We start from the raw sequence: 24,164 nt of genomic DNA on the forward strand, positions 1-24,164 counted from the left end.
CTATATTGGAGAGAATTAATAAGGTCCTTTCCGTCAGTTATTTGTTTTTGAATTCCATTTTTTTTTTTTAATCTACAAATTTAGTCAGGAACCCTTGGTAGAGCCCACAGCACAGCCCCCACCGTCAAAGGAGCGAAGAAAGGCCATAGCACGCTGACGGACCTAATCAATCTTTTCCAGCAGCTATGGCTGGGTGTGTGCAGAAACATGGTTTGTGATTGGTCAGAAGGTCTGGCCTGGCCTTTTAAACCAGGGGTGTAGTTTGGGACCATGTGGGAGTTTGGATCTCTCATCTGGTTTTCTCAAACCATGTTCTTTCCTGGCTGTGAGTGTAGGCCCTGCTGACCTGCGATTACATTGGAGTCTGAGTGGGAGAACGTGAGGGGGTGTACTTTAGTAGCAGGTGACAACCGCCCTTTAAGGTGTGCGTTTCGGCTACGTATAAAGGAGACAGATTTCTTTGTGGGTTGAACCAGTATTCACTGGGACATTTATCCCCCCAAAAAACCTAATCAAAAGTCATTACTTGTCAATTAGCAGTGCAGCCTTTGTTAAATAGGATGTGGCCTTGGTGGATTGGGTGGGGGGAACAAACTTTCAAATCAGCGCAGTGATCTGATTTATTTTCCCTATGGAATGTTAAAAGATATGTAGTAGTAACGGATCATTCCCAGCTGCAAACATACCGTGGGGTGATGTATCAAGCAGTGGAGAAGTATGTTTAGATTTATAAATGGTTTCTGGCCCGAGGGGATAAATCTGCATTCATTGTGGACTTGGTGGGTTCTGCTGGCATTTTACCAGCGCTGGGAATCTCCCTGCTCTCCGATAGTCCCTGAGCTATACCCGGGCACCTGTCTACAACAAGGTGTTACTGTTGTGTGTTTTAAAATTCTTAACGGTATTTAATAGTGTGCAAGGATTACGTGTCTCCTGCTGGTATAGGAAGGAATTGGCACGCACGGTACCACCCTGCGACCTGGGCCGAGCAGTCACGCCTCTTTATGAGGTCACCTTCCAACCGCATGTGTTAAAATGGTAAATACCGATCCCATCGATTTTTATCCATGTAATGGTGTAGCAGCATCGATTCCGCAATGGGAGGAGGGTGAGGAACGGGAGTCAGGACAGCCTCTGCAAGCTGAATGAATATCTCAGACGAAATCGCCGGCTCCGAAGTAGAAAATGTTATTCCATTCTAATTGTATCCGCTAGAAAGTGACAGAAAACGTAATTCTTCGCAGATCATCAATTTGTGGCATACAAATGGGCGTCTTTAGTGTTATGTTGCTGTCCGCACTTTAATTAAGAACTTTTAATAACGTGGTATTTGCGTTGTTTATGGTTTATATCCTTGTAGTTTGGGATCTCTTGTGCTGATGAATTTTCTGCTTTTTGTGAGATTTCTTAATGCATATCAATTTCTTTTAATCTGATTTGATGTCCTGACTTTCCAATCGTCTGGATTGCGGTGCAAAGTCATTTGGTGTGTCCTTTTTATGGTGCAAGCACTACCGTAGCGGCTCAGCTATCTACCAATATAATCCCTAATGCACAAAAACCGCCTTAGTGTGGATGATGACGGCATTTTCATCCCAGAATCGTCCTCTGAGGTGACTCTCTTAACACTCTCTCTGCAGGTGACCTTGTATGTCACTTACAGTACTGTGTAAGTCCGCACCCTGGATCAGTGTGGCTGCCCTTGGCCATACGAGATGCCATTGTATTTGCTGCTGTGTAGCCAGGCCTGATAGCTTTTAGTGGCTTATGTTATGCGGTTGCAACTGCAGTTTGGTATTTGTCTGTAGGGGATTGCAGAACATGGTTGGGTACTAGAGATGAGCGGGTTCGGTTTCTCTGAATCCGAACCCGCCCGAACGTCATGGTTTTTTTCACGAGTCCGAGCAGACTCGGATCCTCCCGCCTTGCTCGGTTAACCCGAGCGCGCCCGAACGTCGTCATGACGCTGTCGGATTCTCGCGAGACTCGGATTCTATATAAGGAGCCGCGCGTTGCCGCCATTTTCACACGTGCATTGAGATTGATAGGGAGAGGACGTGGCTGGCGTCCTCTCCATTTAGATAGATTAGGAGAGAGAGAGAGAGAGATTGACCTGAGGCTGAGCCTGATACTGTAGAAGAGAGTGCAGAGTTTAGTGACTGACCACAGTGACCACCAGACAGTGCAGTTGTTTTATTTAATATATCCGTTCTCTGCCTGAAAAAAACGGTACACACAGTGACTCAGTCACATACCATATCTGTGTGCACTGCTCAGCCCAGTGTGCAGCTTATAATTGTGGGGGAGACTGGGGAGCACTGCAGTGCCAGTTATAGGTTATAGCAGGAGCCAGGAGTACAAGACAGTCACATACCATATCTGTGTGCACTGCTCAGCCCAGTGTGCTGCATCATCTATGTATATATTATATATCTGACTGTGCTCAGCTCACACAGCTTATAATTGTGGGGGAGACTGGGGAGCACTGCAGTGCCAGTTATAGGTTATAGCAGGAGCCAGGAGTACATATTATATTAAAATTAAACAGTGCACACTTTTGCTGCAGGAGTGCCACTGCCAGTGTGACTGACCAGTGACCTGACCACACTGACCACCAGTATAGTTAGTAGTATACTATATTGTGATTGCCTGAAAAAGTTAAACACTCGTCGTGTGACTTCACTTGTGTGGTGTTTTTTTTTTTATTCTATAAAAAACTCATTCTGCTGACAGACAGTGTCCAGCAGGTCCGTCATTATATAATATATATACCTGTCCGGCTGCAGTAGTGATATATATATATTTTTTATATCATTATTTATCATCCAGTCGCAGCAGACACAGTACGGTAGTTCACGGCTGTAGCTACCTCTGTGTCGGCACTCGGCAGTCCGTCCATAATTGTATACCACCTACCCGTGGTTTTTTTTTCTTTCTTCTTCATACATACATACTACGACATCCCTTTATCAACCAGTCTATATTAGCAGCAGACACAGTACAGTACGGTAGTTCACGGCTGTGGCTACCTCTGTGTCAGCACTCGGCAGTCCGTCCATAATTGTATACCACCTACCGTGGTTTTTTTTTCTTTCTTCTTCATACATACATACTACGACATCTCTTTATCAACCAGTCTATATTAGCAGCAGACACAGTACAGTACGGTAGTTCACGGCTGTGGCTACCTCTGTGTCGGCACTCGGCAGTCTGTCCATAATTGTATACCACCTACCCGTGGTTTTTTTTTCTTTCTTCTTCATACATACATACTACGACATCTCTTTATCAACCAGTCTATATTAGCAGCAGACACAGTACAGTACGGTAGTTCACGGCTGTGGCTACCTCTGTGTCGGCACTCGGCAGTCCGTCCATAATTGTATACCACCTACCCGTGGTTTTTTTTTCTTTCTTCTTCATACATACATACTACGACATCTCTTTATCAACCAGTCTATATTAGCAGCAGACACAGTACAGTACGGTAGTTCACGGCTGTGGCTACCTCTGTGTCGGCACTCGGCAGTCCGTCCATAATTGTATACCACCTAACCGTGGTTTTTTTTTCTTTCTTCTTCATACATACATACTACGACATCTCTTTATCAACCAGTCTATATTAGCAGCAGACACAGTACAGTACGGTAGTTCACGGCTGTGGCTACCTCTGTGTCGGCACTCGGCAGTCCGTCCATAATTGTATACCACCTAACCGTGGTTTTTTTTTCTTTCTTCTTCATACATACATACTACGACATCTCTTTATCAACCAGTCTATATTAGCAGCAGACACAGTACAGTACGCTAGTTCACGGCTGTGGCTACCTCTGTGTCGGCACTCGGCAGTCCGTCCATAATTGTATACTAGTATCCATCCATCTCCATTGTTTACCTGAGGTGTCTTTTAGTTGTGCCTATTAAAATATGGAGAACAAAAATGTTGAGGTTCCAAAATTAGGGAAAGATCAAGATCCACTTCCACCTCGTGCTGAAGCTGCTGCCACTAGTCATGGCCGAGACGATGAAATGCCAGCAACGTCGTCTGCCAAGGCCGATGCCCAATGTCATAGTACAGAGCATGTCAAATCCAAAACACCAAATATCAGTAAAAAAAGGACTCCAAAACCTAAAATAAAATTGTCGGAGGAGAAGCGTAAACTTGCCAATATGCCATTTACCACACGGAGTGGCAAGGAACGGCTGAGGCCCTGGCCTATGTTCATGGCTAGTGGTTCAGCTTCACATGAGGATGGAAGCACTCAGCCTCTTGCTAGAAAACTGAAAAGACTCAAGCTGGCAAAAGCACAGCAAAGAACTGTGCATTCTTCGAAATCCCAAATCCACAAGGAGAGTCCAATTGTGTCGGTTGCGATGCCTGACCTTCCCAACACTGGACGTGAAGAGCATGCGCCTTCCACCATTTGCACGCCCCCTGCAAGTGCTGGAAGGAGCACCCGCAGTCCAGTTCCTGATAGTCAGATTGAAGATGTCAGTGTTGAAGTACACCAGGATGAGGAGGATATGGGTGTTGCTGGCGCTGGGGAGGAAATTGACCAGGAGGATTCTGATGGTGAGGTGGTTTGTTTAAGTCAGGCACCCGGGGAGACACCTGTTGTCGGTGGGAGGAATATGGCCGTTGACATGCCAGGTGAAAATACCAAAAAAATCAGCTCTTCGGTGTGGAGGTATTTCAACAGAAATGCGGACAACAGGTGTCAAGCCGTGTGTTCCCTTTGTCAAGCTGTAATAAGTAGGGGTAAGGACGTTAACCACCTCGGAACATCCTGCCTTATACGTCACCTGCAGCGCATTCATAATAAGACAGTGACAAGTTCAAAAACTTTGGGTGACAGTGGAAGCAGTCCACTGACCAGTAAATCCCTTCCTCTTGTAACCAAGCTCACGCAAACCACCCCACCAACTCCCTCAGTGTCAATTTCCTCCTTCCCCAGGAATGCCAATAGTCCTGCAGGCCATGTCACTGGCAATTCTGACGATTCCTCTCCTGCCTGGGATTCCTCCGATGCATCCTTGCGTGTAACGCCTACTGCTGCTGGCGCTGCTGTTGTTGCTGCTGGGAGTCGATGGTCATCCCAGAGGGGAAGTCGTAAGACCACTTTTACTACTTCCACCAAGCAATTGACTGTCCAACAGTCCTTTGCGAGGAAGATGAAATATCACAGCAGTCATCCTACTGCAAAGCGGATAACTGAGGCCTTGGCATCCTGGGTGGTGAGAACCGTGGTTCCGGTATCCATCATTACTGCAGAGCCAACTAGAGACTTGTTGGAGGTACTGTGTCCCCGGTACCAAATACCATCTAGGTTCCATTTCTCTAGGCAGGCGATACCGAAAATTTACACAGACCTCAGAAAAAGAGTCACCAGTGTCCTAAAAAATGCAGCTGTACCCAATGTCCACTTAACCACGGACATGTGGACAAGTGGAGCAGGGCAGGGTCAGGACTATATGACTGTGACAGCCCACTGGGTAGATGTATGGACTCCCGCCGCAAGAACAGCAGCGGCGGCACCAGTAGCAGCATCTCGCAAACGCCAACTCTTTCCTAGGCAGGCTACGCTTTGTATCACCGGTTTCCAGAATACGCACACAGCTGAAAACCTCTTACGGCAACTGAGGAAGATCATCGCGGAATGGCTTACCCCAATTGGACTCTCCTGTGGATTTGTGGCATCGGACAACGCCAGCAATATTGTGTGTGCATTAAATATGGGCAAATTCCAGCACGTCCCATGTTTTGCACATACCTTGAATTTGGTGGTGCAGAATTATTTAAAAAACGACAGGGGCGTGCAAGAGATGCTGTCGGTGGCCAGAAGAATTGCGGGACACTTTCGGCGTACAGGCACCACGTACAGAAGACTGGAGCACCACCAAAAACTACTGAACCTGCCCTGCCATCATCTGAAGCAAGAAGTGGTAACGAGGTGGAATTCAACCCTCTATATGCTTCAGAGGTTGGAGGAGCAGCAAAAGGCCATTCAAGCCTATACAATTGAGCACGATATAGGAGGTGGAATGCACCTGTCTCAAGCGCAGTGGAGAATGATTTCAACGTTGTGCAAGGTTCTGATGCCCTTTGAACTTGCCACACGTGAAGTCAGTTCAGACACTGCCAGCCTGAGTCAGGTCATTCCCCTCATCAGGCTTTTGCAGAAGAAGCTGGAGACATTGAAGGAGGAGCTAACACGGAGCGATTCCGCTAGGCATGTAGGACTTGTGGATGGAGCCCTTAATTCGCTTAACAAGGATTCACGGGTGGTCAATCTGTTGAAATCAGAGCACTACATTTTGGCCACCGTGCTCGATCCTAGATTTAAAGCCTACCTTGGATCTCTCTTTCCGGCAGACACAAGTCTGCTGGGGTTGAAAGACCTCCTGGTGAGAAAATTGTCAAGTCAAGCGGAACGCGACCTGTCAACATCTCCTCCTTCACATTCTCCCGCAACTGGGGGTGCGAGGAAAAGGCTCAGAATTCCGAGCCCACCCGCTGGCGGTGATGCAGGGCAGTCTGGAGCGACTGCTGATGCTGACATCTGGTCCGGACTGAAGGACCTGACAACGATTACGGACATGTCGTCTACTGTCACTGCATATGATTCTCTCACCATTGAAAGAATGGTGGAGGATTATATGAGTGACCGCATCCAAGTAGGCACGTCACACAGTCCATACTTATACTGGCAGGAAAAAGAGGCAATTTGGAGGCCATTGCACAAACTGGCTTTATTCTACCTAAGTTGCCCTCCCACAAGTGTGTACTCCGAAAGAGTGTTTAGTGCCGCCGCTCACCTTGTCAGCAATCGGCGTACGAGGTTACATCCAGAAAATGTGGAGAAGATGATGTTCATTAAAATGAATTATAATCAATTCCTCCGCGGAGACATTGACCAGCAGCAATTGCCTCCACAAAGTACACAGGGAGCTGAGATGGTGGATTCCAGTGGGGACGAATTGATAATCTGTGAGGAGGGGGATGTACACGGTGATATATCGGAGGGTGATGATGAGGTGGACATCTTGCCTCTGTAGAGCCAGTTTGTGCAAGGAGAGATTAATTGCTTCTTTTTTGGGGGGGGTCCAAACCAACCCGTCATATCAGTCACAGTCGTGTGGCAGACCCTGTCACTGAAATGATGGGTTGGTTAAAGTGTGCATGTCCTGTTTTGTTTATACAACATAAGGGTGGGTGGGAGGGCCCAAGGACAATTCCATCTTGCACCTCTTTTTTCTTTTATTTTTCTTTGCGTCATGTGCTGATTGGGGAGGGTTTTTTGGAAGGGACATCCTGCGTGACACTGCAGTGCCACTCCTAGATGGGCCCGGTGTTTGTGTCGGCCACTAGGGTCGCTTATCTTACTCACACAGTCAGCTACCTCATTGCGCCTCTTTTTTTCTTTGCGTCATGTGCTGATTGGGGAGGGTTTTTTGGAAGGGACATCCTGCGTGACACTGCAGTGCCACTCCTAAATGGACCCGGTGTTTGTGTCGGCCACTAGGGTCGCTAATCTTACTCACACAGTCAGCTACCTCATTGCGCCTCTTTTTTTCTTTGCGTCATGTGCTGATTGGGGAGGGTTTTTTGGAAGGGACATCCTGCGTGACACTGCAGTGCCACTCCTAAATGGGCCCGGTGTTTGTGTCGGCCACTAGGGTCGCTTATCTTACTCACACAGTCAGCTACCTCATTGCGCCTCTTTTTTTCTTTGCATCATGTGCTGATTGGGGAGGTTTTTTTGGAAGGGACATCCTGCGTGACACTGCAGTGCCACTCCTAAATGGGCCCGGTGTTTGTGTCGGCCACTAGGGTCGCTTATCTTACTCACACAGTCAGCTACCTCATTGCTCCTCTTTTTTTCTTTGCGTCATGTGCTGATTGGGGAGGGTTTTTTGGAAGGGACATCCTGCGTGACACTGCAGTGCCACTCCTAAATGGGCCCGGTGTTTGTGTCGGCCACTAGGGTCGCTAATCTTACTCACACAGCTACCTCATTGCGCCTCTTTTTTTCTTTGCGTCATGTGCTGATTGGGGAGGGTTTTTTGGAAGGGACATCCTGCGTGACACTGCAGTGCCACTCCTAAATGGGCCCGGTGTTTGTGTCGGCCACTAGGGTCGCTTATCTTACTCACACAGTCAGCTACCTCATTGCGCCTCTTTTTTTCTTTGCGTCATGTGCTGATTGGGGAGGGTTTTTTGGAAGGGACATCCTGCGTGACACTGCAGTGCCACTCCTAAATGGGCCCGGTGTTTGTGTCGGCCACTAGGGTCGCTTATCTTACTCACACAGTCAGCTACCTCATTGCGCCTCTTTTTTTCTTTGCGTCATGTGCTGATTGGGGAGGGTTTTTTGGAAGGGACATCCTGCGTGACACTGCAGTGCCACTCCTAAATGGACCCGGTGTTTGTGTCGGCCACTAGGGTCGCTAATCTTACTCACACAGTCAGCTACCTCATTGCGCCTCTTTTTTTCTTTGCGTCATGTGCTGATTGGGGAGGGTTTTTTGGAAGGGACATCCTGCGTGACACTGCAGTGCCACTCCTAGATGGGCCCGGTGTTTGTGTCGGCCACTAGGGTCGCTTATCTTACTCACACAGTCAGCTACCTCATTGCGCCTCTTTTTTTCTTTGCGTCATGTGCTGATTGGGGAGGGTTTTTTGGAAGGGACATCCTGCGTGACACTGCAGTGCCACTCCTAAATGGGCCCGGTGTTTGTGTCGACCACTAGGGTTGCTTAGCTTACTCACACAGCTACCTCATTGCGCCTCTTTTTTTCTTTGCGTCATGTGCTGATTGGGGAGGGTTTTTTGGAAGGGACATCCTGCGTGACACTGCAGTGCCACTCCTAGATGGGCCCGGTGTTTGTGTCGGCCACTAGGGTCGCTTATCTTACTCACACAGTCAGCTACCTCATTGCGCCTCTTTTTTTCTTTGCGTCATGTGCTGATTGGGGAGGGTTTTTTGGAAGGGACATCCTGCGTGACACTGCAGTGCCACTCCTAAATGGGCCCGGTGTTTGTGTCGACCACTAGGGTCGCTTAGCTTACTCACACAGCTACCTCATTGCGCCTCTTTTTTTCTTTGCGTCATGTGCTGATTGGGGAGGGTTTTTTGGAAGGGACATCCTGCGTGACACTGCAGTGCCACTCCTAAATGGGCCCGGTGTTTGTGTCGGCCACTAGGGTCGCTAATCTTACTCACACAGTCAGCTACCTCATTGCGCCTCTTTTTTTCTTTGCGTCATGTGCTGATTGGGGAGGGTTTTTTGGAAGGGACATCCTGCGTGACACTGCAGTGCCACTCCTAGATGGGCCAGGTGTTTGTGTCGGCCACTAGTGTCGCTTAGCTTAGTCATCCAGCGACCTTGGTGCAAATTTTAGGACTAAAAATAATATTGTGAGGTGTGAGGTATTCAGAATAGACTGAAAATGAGTGGAAATTATGGTTTTTGAGGTTAATAATAATATGGGATCAAAATGACCCCCAAATTCTATGATTTAAGCTGTTTTTTAGGTTTTTTTGAAAAAAACACCCGAATCCAAAACACACCCGAATCCGACAAAAAAAATTCGGTGAGGTTTTGCCAAAACGCGGTCGAACCCAAAACACGGCCGCGGAACCGAACCCAAAACCAAAACACAAAACCCGAAAAATTTCAGGCGCTCATCTCTATTGGGTACCCAGTAGTATGGGATCATCTGCGGTTACACCAGCCGGGCCTCTTGCCTTCCCACTCTATTCCCCATACCCTGAGGTGAGAGGGACTGTGCCACAGCTGGGAGGTTGGTGTGTGGCCATCACTAGGTAGGTGTCATGGAGGACACTGACCGCCTGACCTCTATATGAAAGCACAGATATTCTGCAGCGCTTTGAAGAGAATTTATAGGGGGAGATGTCTCAAACCTAAAGAGGGCAAGCTTCTAGCTATTATTAAGTACGTCCTATAAAGTATTAAGTAAAATCTGACTGGTTGCGAAAATCCTCTTGAGGAGGTTTGATACATGTCTCCAATATAATCACTCATATCAGTCCCTGCACCAGTAAAGCTTACAATCTATATTTCCTACCACATAGAGACACAAACACTAATTTAGAAGTCAATTATCCTACCAGTATGTTTTTGGATTGTGGGAGGAAACCCACGCAAGTATAGGGAGAATATGCAAACTCCACACATATAGGGCCATGGTGGGGATTGAACCCATGAGCTCAGTGCTGTGAGGCAGTTTGCTAACCGTTGCTACCCACCCTGCTGCCAAACCATGTTTCTACCTGTGTGAACACATGAGTCTGCTAAAGTGGAGGTCGAGGTTCTGCAGCAGCCAAAATCCTATGTTATATCTCGCATAACAAGTGATGCAGCAAACTGAGCCACCTGTTCAGCCGGGCCTGCCTGCCGTGCGGACCACTGTTGCTGTGATCCCAGATGGTACGCCGATATATCAGCTGTGAGGGGACAGTTGCTACGGTTACACAGGCAAAAAGGGGGATCTGGGCAATTGGGGACTTGGGGAGATCATATCATGACAACAGATCACCGAATGGAGGGAGATAGTGAAATCCCGATATACTTTCCCCATTGGGCATCTTCTGGAGGCGTCATGGCCGAGCCTCACTTGGAATTAGGCTGATCGTCTGTATTCATGTAGGATTTTGAAAGTGTATCAGGCCAACCACACACATTGGAGAGAGGCATTGTGTGGGCCTAAGCAATAATATGGGGAAATGGCCTGTGTAAGCAGGAGAGTAGTGTCTCCGTGGGGAGCGACTGGCAGCACTGAAATAAAGAATTGCACAAAATGGCTGCCGTGCAACACAGTGATTACTCCTGTGGCCTCTTCCTTTATGAACGTGGCCGTGTGTAATATATGAGGTACTGTGGTAGATGTATCACAACTTGGAGAGAGAAAAAGTAGGAAGTAGGTTCTCATGTTACAGGCTGTGTTTGAAAAGTGACAGAAACTGATAAGTCCCTCACTGACTCGACGCATCACAATGGCTTGTGATGTAGAGAGTCTCCCATTATGTGCTGCATGCATCTCGTCATTACGACAGCAGTAATATAATCACACGGGTAATTACAGGGTCTCCGCTTCACTAACAGAAAACATCCCGTCCTTCATTTGGCCCCGATATCAAAGGACGCTTTGTATTCTGCCTTTACGTGGCACAGTTGGCCTTGTGTGGCCGCTCTGGTGTTAACTCATGTTGACCGGTTTTTTTTTCCATTACAGATCCAGTGAGATGATGCATTTCTTCTCCTTCCATTATGGTGACCGCTACTCCGCCTTCTCTCCCTGGAGTGAGCTACGAGTAGGGAATACCTCCAATGGATCCCAGCCTTATTGTTACAGCGGGCACCAGGGGAGCACGGTGCTGCAAGGGGTGTCGTTCGGTGGCATCCCCACAGTTCTGGTGCTAGATGTCGTTTGTTTTGTGGTAAGTCCTGTTATTGGTTACAGTTTTCCGCTTTTGTTCTGTTCCCAGTCATCAGGCGTGTTTTCCAAATTCCGCCATTACAGTACAGGTTTAAAGGATATATATCCATCCTTGAGCACAGGTGACCTCGGGCAGTTTGATTTAACCATCTGAACTGTAATGGTGGCGTTTTGGAAACTCTGCATTGACCAATCCTGTAGTACAGGGGTTCTCAAACTCAGTCCTCAGGACCCCACACAGTGCATGTTTTGCAGGTAACCCAGCAGGTGCACAGGTGTATTAGTTACTCACTGACACAATTTAGAAGGTCCACAGGTGGAGCTAATTTTTTCACTTGTGATTCTGTGAGGAGACCTGCAAAACATGCACTGTGTGGGGTCCTGAGGACCGAGTTTGAGAACCTGTGCTGTAGTACATCATTTTGTAGGCGGATTTAAAAAATAAGTATTTATTCTTATCGGTTGTACATGAGAAGGAATATTTTATTTGCTGCATTAGAAATTTGTTTTTTATTTCTTTATAAGTGAAACCAAATCATGAATGTTTTTTGTTTTTGTTTTTTTCGGCTATAGAATTTGATAGCAGCATTATTTTGCATTAGAATCTTTTAAAAATGTCTTTATAAAGTTTAAAAGAGTAATTTACCTCAGCATAGATGTTTAGTGCATTTACTTTGCTATAACATGACCGCAAATGAACAGCTCCATAGACATCTGACGTATTTGCTGTGCGCTTGATTCACAAGCCGGCATCTCTTAGGCTACTAAATACGGCCTTATGGGGTAGATGTATCGAGCCTTGGCGAGAGTGGAGAAAATACGCAAAGCATCCTGTCCAGTGGCAGGGGGTGTGCCCCCTCCCCGCCCCCATTGACCGCCGCAACAGTTCACAGAATATAACTGATGGCAGTAGGGATCAGCCCTGTGGCCAAGTGCCACCGCTTCACTCAGTGGACCACAAAGGATTGCAGACCCACCTCTGCTCAATGGAGCCTTGGTCTGGGCAGATGTGGGGCCAGAGAGCCACAGCCTCCTGAGGGTGCCCAACATACCACTATAAAAACTATAATTACACCGGTGTTATGTGTGTATGGGCAGCTGCGCGGTAGCGCTTTCACTTTCTGTATGTGATTATCTGTTCTCAATTATAATATAATGTAGTAAGCTGGGCATACATTATGCGATTATCGGCCTGATCCACAGATAATGTGGGGGGGCAATTGATCATCGATGATCGGACAGCCTGGCATGCAAAATCTTCTAACATGCCCAACTGATCTGATCATCTGTTGGCCACATCTGGCAGTGCAGGCGATACTACCTGTCTGACATTCCCACTGTTCCTTCACAGAGATGTCTCCTCCCAGGTCCGGAGTGCAGATATTGCATGGCCGTATACTGTGAGAGATTTCACAGGGGAGGAGCGGGGAGATGTCTACTCCCAGGGGCGGAGTGCAGATATTGCATGGCCGTATACTGTGAGAGATCTCACAGGGGAGGAGCGGGGAGATGTCTACTCCCAGGGGCGGAGTGCAGATATTGTATAGCCATATACTGTGAGAGATCTCACAGGGGAGGAGCTGGGAAATGTCTCCCCTAGGGGTGGAGCTGAGATATCGTATTGCCATACACTGTGAGAGATCTCACAGGGTAGGAGCGGGGAGATGTCTCCTCCCCAGGGGCGGAGCTCAGATATTGTATGGCCATATAGTGTGAGATCTCTCTCTAAGCACTAACTTTCCCTATTCTACCCACCTCCCGTCCGGTGTTTAGTTGAACTCTGGCTTGCTTTCCGGCTGGTCCCCGCTGCGGCCGCAGCCTGCATGGGCTGTTCAGTGTGATGTGTAAGTGTCCATCCTGGTCTCCTGTTCACTTGTAAATAGCGCACCAACGCGTTTCAGGCTGCATGCTCTTTTTGAAAGGGCGTGCAGCCTGAAACGCATTGGTTCTCTTGCAATAAAGTAACAACTGTGGCAGGTGATGTATAAGATACAAATAGAGCGCAATAACTGGAAAAAGAAATTGTTAGTGAGTTAAAATGTTCACAGCGCTTTCTGAAAGGGCGTGCAGCCTGAAACGCGAGGGCCTTTTTTACAAACGCTCTGTAACTGTTCCTTTGGGTATGGGTCGTTGGGTCGACACAACTTAGGTTGACAGTTATTAGGTCAACCCCTGAAGGTCGACATGGGCATTATGTCGACTTGGGAAATAGGTCGACATGGGCAATAGGTCGACATGTACTAGGTCGTCAGGTGAAAAGGTCGACGTGAGTTTTTGGACTTTTTTTGTGTCCTTGGTAAAGTGACGGGGAATCCCAATTATTGCACCGCGTCCCCTCGCATGGCGAGCGAACTTCGGGCAAGGTGCCTCGTTCTGCTACCGCTGCGCTCGGCGCAGGTTACCATTCCCAATTGTAGTTCACTTGGATCGTAAAGTATGAAAAAGTCTGCCTTTTGACCTGTCGACCTAGTGCATGTCGACCTAATGCCCATGTCGATCGTAAGTGGTCGACTTAATGACTGTTGATCTAACGACCGTATCCCGTTTCGTTTGTTACTTTATATTGTATCCAGAACAGCTTGCACATATTGTACATAGGGGGTCATTCCGAGTTGATCGCTAGCTGCCGTTGTTCGCTGCTTAGCGTTCAGTGAAAAAACGGCTAATCTGCGCATGTGTATGCACCGCAATGCGCACGCGCGTCGTACGGGTACAAAGTCTTTTGTGGTTTTGCACTGGTTCTAGCGACAATTCCAATCGCACAGCCGAACGCAAGGAGATTGACAGGAAGTGGGAATATCTGGGTGTCAACTGACCGTTTTCTGGGAGTGTTTGGAAAAACGCAGGCGTGGCCGGGCGGGTATCTGATGTCGTTACCGTGTCACTCATCGCAGCAACCATCGCACAGGATAAGTAACTACAGGGCTGGTCTTGTTCTGCACAAAATGTGTTTGCAGGCGCTCTCCTGCACAGGAGTTCGCACTCCTGCAACGCGAAAATACACTCCCCCGTGGGCGGCGACTATGCGTTTGCACGGCTGCTAAAAACTGCTAGCGAGCGATCAACTCGGAATGACCCCCATAGTCCCAGCAGCAGCGCAGTTTTTTTATCTTTCATTTTAAGATGGACATTTTCACTGTTGACCTTTTGAATGTGTCAAACTTTTAACCCTGTGACCTAATTGCAGTCTGTATAGACACTATCGACCCAATGACCCTGCTGACCTTTCTGGTGGCGATCTTCTGATTGTAGACCAGTCACCCGGATACTGTTTGTTTTCATGTTGACTTTACGTATCTATTGCACTGGTGTACTCTATACTCTGCACTAATGACCATGGGGGTGATTCTGAGTTGTTCGCTCGCAAGCTGCTTTTAGCAGCTTTGCACACACTAAGCCGCCGCCTACTGGGAGTAAATCTTAGCTTATCAAAATTGCGAACTAAAGATTAGCAAAATTGTGAATTGACACTTCTTAGCAGTTTCTGAGTAGCTCCACACTTGGCATCTGCGATCAGTGCTTGTCGTTCCTGGTTTGACGTCACAAACACACCCAGCGTTCGCCCAGACACTCCCCCGTTTCTCCAGCCACTCCCGCGTTTTTTGCAGAAATGGCTGCGTTTTTTCACACACTCCCATAAAACGGCCAGTTTCCGCCCAGAAACACCCACTTCCTGTCAATCACAATATGATCACCAGAACGAAGAAAAGTCCTCGTAATGCCGTGAGTAAATTACCTAACTGCATAGCAAATTTACTTGGCGCGGACATTGCGCATTAGCGACTAATCGCTCCGTTGCGAAAAAAAATTAACGAGCGAACAACTCTGAATGACCCCCCATATACTGAAGCCACGATCATTATTAATATACACGTTTACGTCTTGTGTGTGCTGCACCTAATGCACAGTGACATGCTGTAAGTATTACTCAGTCTTTGCTCTTATTTTGTGACATTCTCAGTATCTGTTTCTATTGTGATCTGGATGTGGGGGATATTGTGTAGCATAATCCGGGGTGCTGAGAGATTTACATACCGGATTTATGTAGATTTAATAGATTTAGATTTCTTTAAGATCTTTGTCATTTTATTGAAAAAAAAAAAAAAGTGTGTGTGTATATATATATATATATATATATATATATATATATATATATATATAAAAATTATTCCTATCCTTGTTTCAGCTGTTGCTGTTGACGTTCTCCATCATCAGGAAGAATTTCTGGGATTACGGCCGCGTAGCCCTGGTGTCTGATTCTGACAGGTATCTCATCCTATTATGTTTGCTCATATAATGTGAAGGTTCCCTCCCTCCGATAAAGCTGTGCAAATACCATCTATTGTTATGTTCAAAAGACGTTGCTGATGGATACAGTCTTTTAGATTACACACCACATGCAGCCACTAGTAATATCCCACGGCCCGCTCTTCTGCCTTCACCTCTCCCCTCCTCCCAGTAAACACATTGTGGGCAGTGTGCCTCTCCACCTGCGGACGGCGTTCCTCTCCACCTGCGGACGGCGTTCCTCTCCACCTGCGGGCGGCGTCCCTCTCCACCTGCGGGCGGCGTCCCTCTCCACCTGCGGGCGGCGTCCCTCTCCACCTGCGGGCGGCGTCCCTCTCCACCTGCGGGCGGCGTCCCTCTCCACCTGCGGGCGGCGTCCCTCTCCACCTGCGGGCGGCGTCCCTCTCCACCTGCGGGCGGCGTCCCTCTCCACCTGCGGGCGGCGTCCCTCTCCACCTGCGGGCGGCGTCCCTCTCCACCTGCGGGCGGTGTGCCTCTCCCACTGCGGGCGGCGTCCCTCTCCCACTGCGGATGCAGTCCCTCTCCCACTGCGGATGCAGTCCCTCTCCCACTGCGGATGCAGTCCCTCTCCCACTGCGGATGCAGTCCCTCTCCCCCTGCGGATGCAGTCCCTCTTCCCCTGCGGATGCACTCCCTCTCCCCCTGCGGATGCACTCCCTCTCCCACTGCGGATGCACTCCCTCTCCCACTGCGGATGCACTCCCTCTCCCACTGCGGATGCAGTCCCTCTCCCACTGCGGATGCAGTCCCTCTCCCACTGCGGATGCAGTCCCTCTCCCCCTGCGGATGCACTCCCTCTCCCACTGCGGATGCACTCCCTCTCCCACTGCGGATGCACTCCCTCTCCCACTGCGGATGCACTCCCTCTCCCACTGCGGATGCACTCCCTCTCCCACTGCGGATGCACTCCCTCTCCCACTGCGGATGCACTCCCTCTCCCACTGCGGATGCACTCCCTCTCCCACTGCGGATGCACTCCCTCTCCCACTGCGGATGCACTCCCTCTCCCACTGCGGATGCAGTCCCTCTCCCACTGCGGATGCACTCCCTCTCCCACTGCGGATGCAGTCCCTCTCCCACTGCGGATGCACTCCCTCTCCCACTGCGGATGCAGTCCCTCTCCCCCTGCGGATGCAGTCCCTCTCCCACTGCGGATGCACTCCCTCTCCCACTGCGGATGCAGTCCCTCTCCCACTGCGGATGCAGTCCCTCTCCCACTGCGGATGCACTCCCTCTCCCACTGCGGATGCACTCCCTCTCCCACTGCGGATGCACTCCCTCTCCCACTGCGGATGCACTCCCTCTCCCACTGCGGATGCACTCCCTCTCCCACTGCGGATGCAGTCCCTCTCCCACTGCGGATGCAGTCCCTCTCCCACTGCGGATGCAGTCCCTCTCCCCCTGCGGATGCAGTCCCTCTCCCCCTGCGGATGCAGTCCCTCTCCCTCTGCGGATGCAGTCCCTCTCCCCCTGCGGGCGCCGTGCCTCTCCCCCTGTCTGTAGCCTGTTGGATTTATATCCTACGCTTACATGGGACTCCACTTTCTATGCTAGATTGTTTAGCCCCAGCCATAATTATTCCAGGCATGTTGGATCCCTGTCTTCTGTGTTCTATATGATCCAGAAGAACACTGCCGCACAGAATCCCTACCTTTACGTAGACGGTATTTCAGTTTCTACTATCCCCCTTTTCCAGAAGTATAACTATATCTTTGTCTTCCAGCCCCAAACGCCGATTCCAAAGATCAACTTCATTTAATGAGGAATTAGAAAGGGACAAGGTATGTTTAATATGTAATGAATTGTGTGTGTGTGTGTGTGTGTGTGTGTGTGTGTGTGTGTGTGTGTGTGTGTGTGTGCGTGCGTGCGCGCGCGCGCGCCGCTGTCTAACTGTAGGGACCCTGACCATATTCCCCCATTATATAGCGCAGGGTCTGCCTAGACATTGCTAATAAGATTGTATAATCTATTCCGGCAGCCACGAGGATGGATGCTGAGGTGCAGGGTCTACACCAGGGATAATTAGCTATTCTTGGTGCCATCTGTCCTCCTTGGAACAGTGAGACTGACGACGTACGCTGGCAGCCCACTTCCGCCGCCCTGACTGGGAACACATATAAGGCAGCATATGTTCCCTAATTGAGTGTCCCGTATAGATAATACTACAGTATACACCAACACCCCACAATATGTACTACACATAATAATGTATGATAGTATGCTGCCGCTGATCAAGGCTAGCCAACATGCATCACTCCAGCTGCTGCTGGACTACACATCCCAGCATGTCCTGCCACAGTTTTAGCATGCCCAAATATCAACGCCATGGAAGGGCATGCTGCAATATGTAGTTCCACTGCTGCTGGAGGGCATCATGCTTGAATAACCTGGTAAATACTGGCTTTCAGGGGAGGTACCATTTTGATATTGGGCTGCAGAGGTCTGCCCTGCCTTTCAGGGGTGCGGTCACTTTGATTCTAAGGTGCTATAGGCTGCTCTGACATCTGTGGGGGGGCGTTCAGGTCTGTCGCTGTTATACTAAGGTATAAGGGGCTGACACTCAGGCGGGGCTGATGATGTGAAGTGAGGGTGCAGGTGACTGTTCAGTAACTTGTAGGACGCTGTGTACAGTGATGGTCATTCCGAGTTGTTCACTCACTAGCAGTTTTTAGCAGCCGTGCAAACGCTATGCCGCCGCCCACTGGGAGTGTACCTTAGCTTAGCAGAAGTGCGAATGAAAGGATCGCAGAGCGTCTACAAAGTTTTTTTGTGCAGTGTTAGAGTAGCTCAAAACCTACTCAGCGCTTGCGATGACTTCACACTGTTCAGTTCCTGTTTTGACATCACACACCCGCCCAGCGTTCGCCCAGCCACGCCTGCGTTTTCCTGGTACGCCTGCGTTTTTTTGAACACTCTCTGAAAACAGTCAGTTGACACCCAGAAACTCCCACTTCCTGTCAATCACTCTGCGGTCAGCAGTGCGACTGAAAAGCTTCGCTAGACCCTGTGTGGAACGACATTGTTCGTTGTAATAGTACGTTGCACGTAAGCATTGCGCCGCATGTGCAGAAGTGACGTTTTTTTGCCTCATCGCTGTGCAGAGAATGAATGCAGCTAGCGAACAACTCGGAATGACCACCGTTGTCATGCGCTACCATTGCGGATTCAGGGAAGTTATACATTTATATTCTGTTATTGTTTTTCAGGGTTTTTGCTCATGGATGTCTGCTGCTTTCCAAATGAGGTAAGTCCGTGCTCTCCTTTTGTGCGGTAGATGGGAGTAATTGGTGCCGCTGACTCCTGAACGTTGTATAACACATTTGTCATTCCAAACACGCAGAACAGTGCTAAGGTTTTGTGACTACAAGTGAGTGTAAAATGTAATACAGGTTGAGTATCCCATATCCAAAATGCTTGGGACCAGAGGTATTTTGGATATGGGATTTTTCCGTATTTTGGAATAATTGCATACCATAATGAGATATTATGGTGATGGGACCTAAATCTAAGCACAGAATGCATTTATGTTACATATACACCTTATACACAGCCTGAAGGTCATCTAATACAATATTTTTAATAACTGTGTGTATTAAACAAAGTTTGTGTACATTGAGCCATCAAAAACAAAGGTTTCACTATCTCACTCTCAGTCAAAAAAGTCAGTATTTCGGAATATTCCGTATTTTGGAATATTTGGATATGGGATACTCAACCTGTTTAACTGTAACGCATGGTGCATTTATGGCATTAAGTACTGTATGTAATATTGTGTGTGACCTTTTGTAGTGCCACAGGTTGTGTGCCTACCCCTGAGTTAACCAATCACATCACATAACTGTATATTCTGTGGCTGTAGGGACGTGGCCTGGACAGGCATGGAGAAAGAGAATAACAGCGCTAACAATTCATAAAACACATTTTAATTCATTAGATTAAAAAATAAATAAAAAAAAATATATATGTGTGTGTGTATATATATATATATATATATATATACACACAATTGTATAAAAAAAACTTATAGACATGTAGAGATATTTGTCAATTGACAAAGGATGGGGATAAGAAAGTTCAATTTGATACTTTTTATCTGCTGAGTAGCACCTGGAGACCATGTTCCTTAATAATAAATACAGTTCACAATTGTGAGCAGGTGAACGTGTGGATGTCCATAAAATTGGACCAGCCTTGTGTTCCTAATAGAGGGATCCGTAGCAATGGTTCCTGATGGCAACGGGTCTCCATGCAATATTAATGGTATCCTGGTCCACAATGAGGCTTGGAATGGCTTGTAAGCAACTACCGGATGGATGAATGACCGGCAGGGTTCTCCACACTCCTGTCAGATGGACAAGGATCACACAGGTCTTTTTAGGTGCAGCGTGTGTAGTATCTCTGACGCATTTCGCTGCTCCAGGCAGCTTTGTCAAAGGTCGTTAGAGGTCTCCAGCCTGATTATCCTGTAAAGATCTCCTGCAGCCGCCTGTGGTCTTGTTGCCTCTCCTAGCTGACTCTGCTTGTCTGTCTGGTGTTCTGGTGGTGTTCCCAGCTGGCTGGATTTGGCTCCTGTGAGTCCCACGCTGCCTCCAGGCTTTGGTGTCCTCCTGGAATGGGTCTGCCATTACTTTCAACCCAGTCTTCTGGACAGCTCCTTCCCTGTGCTGGCTGTTCTGGGATGCATCGCTGGTGCTGATCCCACAGCGTCTCCTCTCATGCAGTGTTGTGGCTTGTCTCCGGTTCCTCCGGCAATGTGTGAGAGCCGGGTCTCCCTCTCCTCCCACCCACCGCCATCTTGTAATTGGTGTTTTGACTCCCCTGTGCCAGCAATTGCTTGGGACCTGTACTGCCTATATCCCTGCTCCTGGAAATAAAATACCTGAAGGTGCACGTTCCCTCCATGGTGCTGTGCTATATTTACAGAAGGAGGACAATGGGAATTTTTCCCACTCTGTGCCCTCACTGGACTCTGGGTTGGTTCCTGCAGAGACTGCGTTGCCTTCATTGCATTTACAACCCTCTGACTTCCCTCTCTGAGGGGTAGATTTATTAAGCTCGGTGAAGTGATAAAGTGGAAGGTGATAAAGTAACAGCCAGTCAGCTCCTAACTGTCAATTTTCAAACCCAGCCTGTGACATGGCAGTAAGGATCTGATTGGCTGGTACGTTATCACCTTCCACTTTATCACTTCACCGAGCTTAATAAATCTGCCCCTAAGTCCTCTGCTGTTACTATGGAGCAGCTATTACCAATTTGGAAAACGTGTGCCAGATTGATTGGCACTGGTGCATATTGACCTGTCGCTTATTCAGCATGACGTGCAAAAGATGAGAGACCGTCTCAGTGAGACTGAGATCCAAATTTCCAGTTTGGAGGATAATAGCGCTCCTGTTCCTGTTTAGCTGACTTCCTGTCTCAGATGACAGCAGAAGCTTACTGATTTGGAAAACCATCTCCGTCTCAATAATATCCGTCTGGTTGTCCGAACCGAGAAGAGGGAAGTCACTGCTCCTGAGCCATTCTTGGTGTCCTTTTTAAAATACTACATTTGGCTCATTGTATGCCAACTAGGGACCTTCTTCTGAGGGTTTGGCTCATTGTATGCCAACTAGGGACCTTCTTCTGAGGGTTTGGCTCATTGTATGCCAACTAGGGACCTTCTTCTGAGGGCTCCACCGAGGGCGTTCATTGGTAAGATTCTACAATACAGAGATTTTTATGCACTGCTACATCTTGCCAGGCTAAAGGGTACCCTGGAATTTAATGGCTAGCAGGTGGTGGTTTTCCAGGACTTTTCTTCTGCAGTCCAAAAGTCTCGACCCCAATTGCTTCAAGTCAAGAGGCGCCTCAGGGACTTACAGCTTCCTTACTCCATGTTGTTACCTGCCTGATACTACTTCAATTCTCCTCAAGAAGCAGTGACCTGGCTTGATATTTATGGTCCCAGATACAATGGACCCCTGGACTCCTGTTCAATCAAGCATCATCTTTACCTGTTTTATATTTGCCACTTTTCCCAGACTGATTGATACGTGGACCGTTTTCCATTATGCTGCTTTCTGCTCGGAAGATGTCTTTGTTTATCTTGTTCTAAACCAGGGGTGGGGAATGTCCGGCTCACGGGCCGTATAAAGCCCACACAGCCTCTTCACCCAGCCCGTGGCTCACCTTACCCAGGAGGGAAATGCTGGGCGCCCGCTGAGATTGTGTTACCAGCGGGTGCCCGACTCCTTCCCCACTCCTGAGCTCCTGCTTCCAGCTCAGGCAGTGTGCGGCTGTGCGCCATGACGTCTCTCCCATAGTTCCGAGGAGCGGGCGCCCAGACGGAGGGCAGCATGGTCCGGAAGCAGGAGCGGGGCTGGTGAGTATTGTGGGGTGGGTTTTTTTTTGTGTGTTTGTAAGCTGCGCTTCCAGGGGGGCACATCTACTGACTGGTGTCATAACTACTGACTGGGGGCATATGTACTGGGGCATAACTACTGGGGGCAGGCTAATTTTTAAGTTCTTTTTGTATGGCCCCCAAAGGGTTTTATAAATATCAAAATGGCCCTTAGTAGAAAAAAGGTTCCCCACCCCTGTTCTAAACTGTCTATTTTGTCTTTTTATGTGGGGTTTAGTGCTTGAGCTTTGATGTCTGACATTAGCTCATTTAATTAGTCAGTTTGTTGAGGTTCTTTTTAGACATTGGCCCAAATGTATTAAGCCTTAATAAGAGATAAAGTGGAAATGGATAAAGAGTGATAAATGACCAGCCAATCACCTTCCTAACTGCCATGTCACAGGCTGTGTTTGAAAAATTACAGTTAGGAGCTGGTTGGCTGGTCCTTTATCACTCCTTATGCGTCTCAACTTTAGCTCTTCTTAAAGCTTAATACATTTGGGCCTTCAGGTGGTATGATACTCCTGGGCTGGTAGCGCCATGACCCTAGAGTATGTGAAAGTAGCTTCCTCTTCCCCAGATTAGCTCTTCTTTACCTTAGTGCAGTGGTTCCTAAATGTGGTCCTCACGGCACCCCATCACTCCAGGTTTTAAAGATATTTATGCTTAGGCTCCTCATTCAGTTTGATTATACCATCTGTGCACAAGCAGGGATATCCCTAAAACCTGGATTGTTTGGGTGCCTTGAGGACACTCATTATGAGGTTAAGGGGTGTCACTTAGTTTCTAGGAATTAATCGTACCTATGTGGCGTTCGGTATGCAGGTTGGGTGGGCGGGGGATAGTGTTAGGAATTTTTTGTTACGTTTTGCAATGTACTGCTAGTTTTTATTGTCCTACCACACTCTCAGTATTACATTTCACAATTTTTTATTGTGTTTATTTGTTTTATCCTGTTGATGCACAAAATATTTTCTGTACTGAGGTTGGCGGAGCTCCTGTGGCACGTGATACTATTACTTCTCTGGTAATTAGGCAGGGCAAGGCTCAGTCCCCTAGTTTGATTTGATTATTGGAGACCATTTGGTAGGCAGTAGGGTTCTTTCCCTCAGGAAACTTGGGTGTTGGTCCTTTCACTCCAACTCTAGGGGGGATCTGTTTCCTGATAGTCCATGTGTTTTGTCTGTCATAATGTTCAAGCGGACCCTCTGGGACGTTTTATTTTCCTGACCGGCCAGGTAAACGCCTCTCCTTTCATCTTATTGGCTGTATATACCCCCCATCCCCCCCTGCGCCTTTAGCTTTTATGTGTTATAGAAGTGCTGTGCCTTCCTCGCTGGGTTTCTTAATGTACCAGTTATTCACATAGGGCACTTTAATGCGATATTTGACAAGGTATTAGATGGTGGAGGGAAGAATCTGAGTCCTGCGAGAGATGGGCCCGTCTCCTTGTCTCTCCTGATTTTTTAAATCCGTTTAGTGGCGCCAGCGACACCCTGCTGTTGCTATTGGCAAAACCACCACTTACCTGTTTTTGAAGCTTTAGTAAATCTCCTGCATGTTATCTTTTTCCCATTCTGTACTCTCATGCGGTTGACACTCTCCTCTGTTGTTGGCGCTGAATTTATATTCCCTTAAGAGAGCATCCTTTGGGAAGTTTAATCCTTGTTGGCTGACACAGATGGGGACATCGTCTGGACTACTTGTGGTCCGGGAGGCATTCTTTACTGCTAATCCTGTTGGGTCTACTGCCCCTCTACTCTGAGATACTTCTAAGTCTTCACTCTGGGGTACCTTAATCTATTAGGTGGCACAGTTTAAGATTTTCCATAGGACGGTGGAATCAGAACTGAGATGTGGAACCCTTGAGGAGAGGTACATTGTTAGTAGGCTTCCAGCAGATAGGGTTGAGTGGTTGATCATTCATAAGAAATGGTATGATTTCTTGCTTGACAAATTGAAGTGCTGTCTTGTCTTTTTGGCCCATGGTGGTTATGTACAAGCTGGTAGGTTTAT

General features: G+C 48.0%; 1 protein-coding gene across 1 annotated transcript in view; it reads left to right on the forward strand.

Annotated features, from left to right (window-relative positions):
• TMEM63A (transmembrane protein 63A) overlaps window positions 1-24,164 on the forward strand; it is a 102,196-nt gene that overhangs the window by 7,862 nt on the left and 70,170 nt on the right. The window contains exons 2-5 of the mRNA XM_063918985.1: window positions 11,258-11,462; window positions 15,648-15,727; window positions 17,493-17,550; window positions 18,976-19,013. Of these exons, the coding sequence (XP_063775055.1) occupies window positions 11,268-11,462; window positions 15,648-15,727; window positions 17,493-17,550; window positions 18,976-19,013 (371 nt within the window). The 5' untranslated portion in view covers window positions 11,258-11,267. The remainder of the gene's footprint in view (window positions 1-11,257; window positions 11,463-15,647; window positions 15,728-17,492; window positions 17,551-18,975; window positions 19,014-24,164) is intronic.

This window comes from Pseudophryne corroboree, chromosome 4 (genome assembly GCF_028390025.1).
Source record: "Pseudophryne corroboree isolate aPseCor3 chromosome 4, aPseCor3.hap2, whole genome shotgun sequence".
Classification (NCBI taxonomy): Eukaryota; Metazoa; Chordata; class Amphibia; order Anura; family Myobatrachidae; genus Pseudophryne; species Pseudophryne corroboree.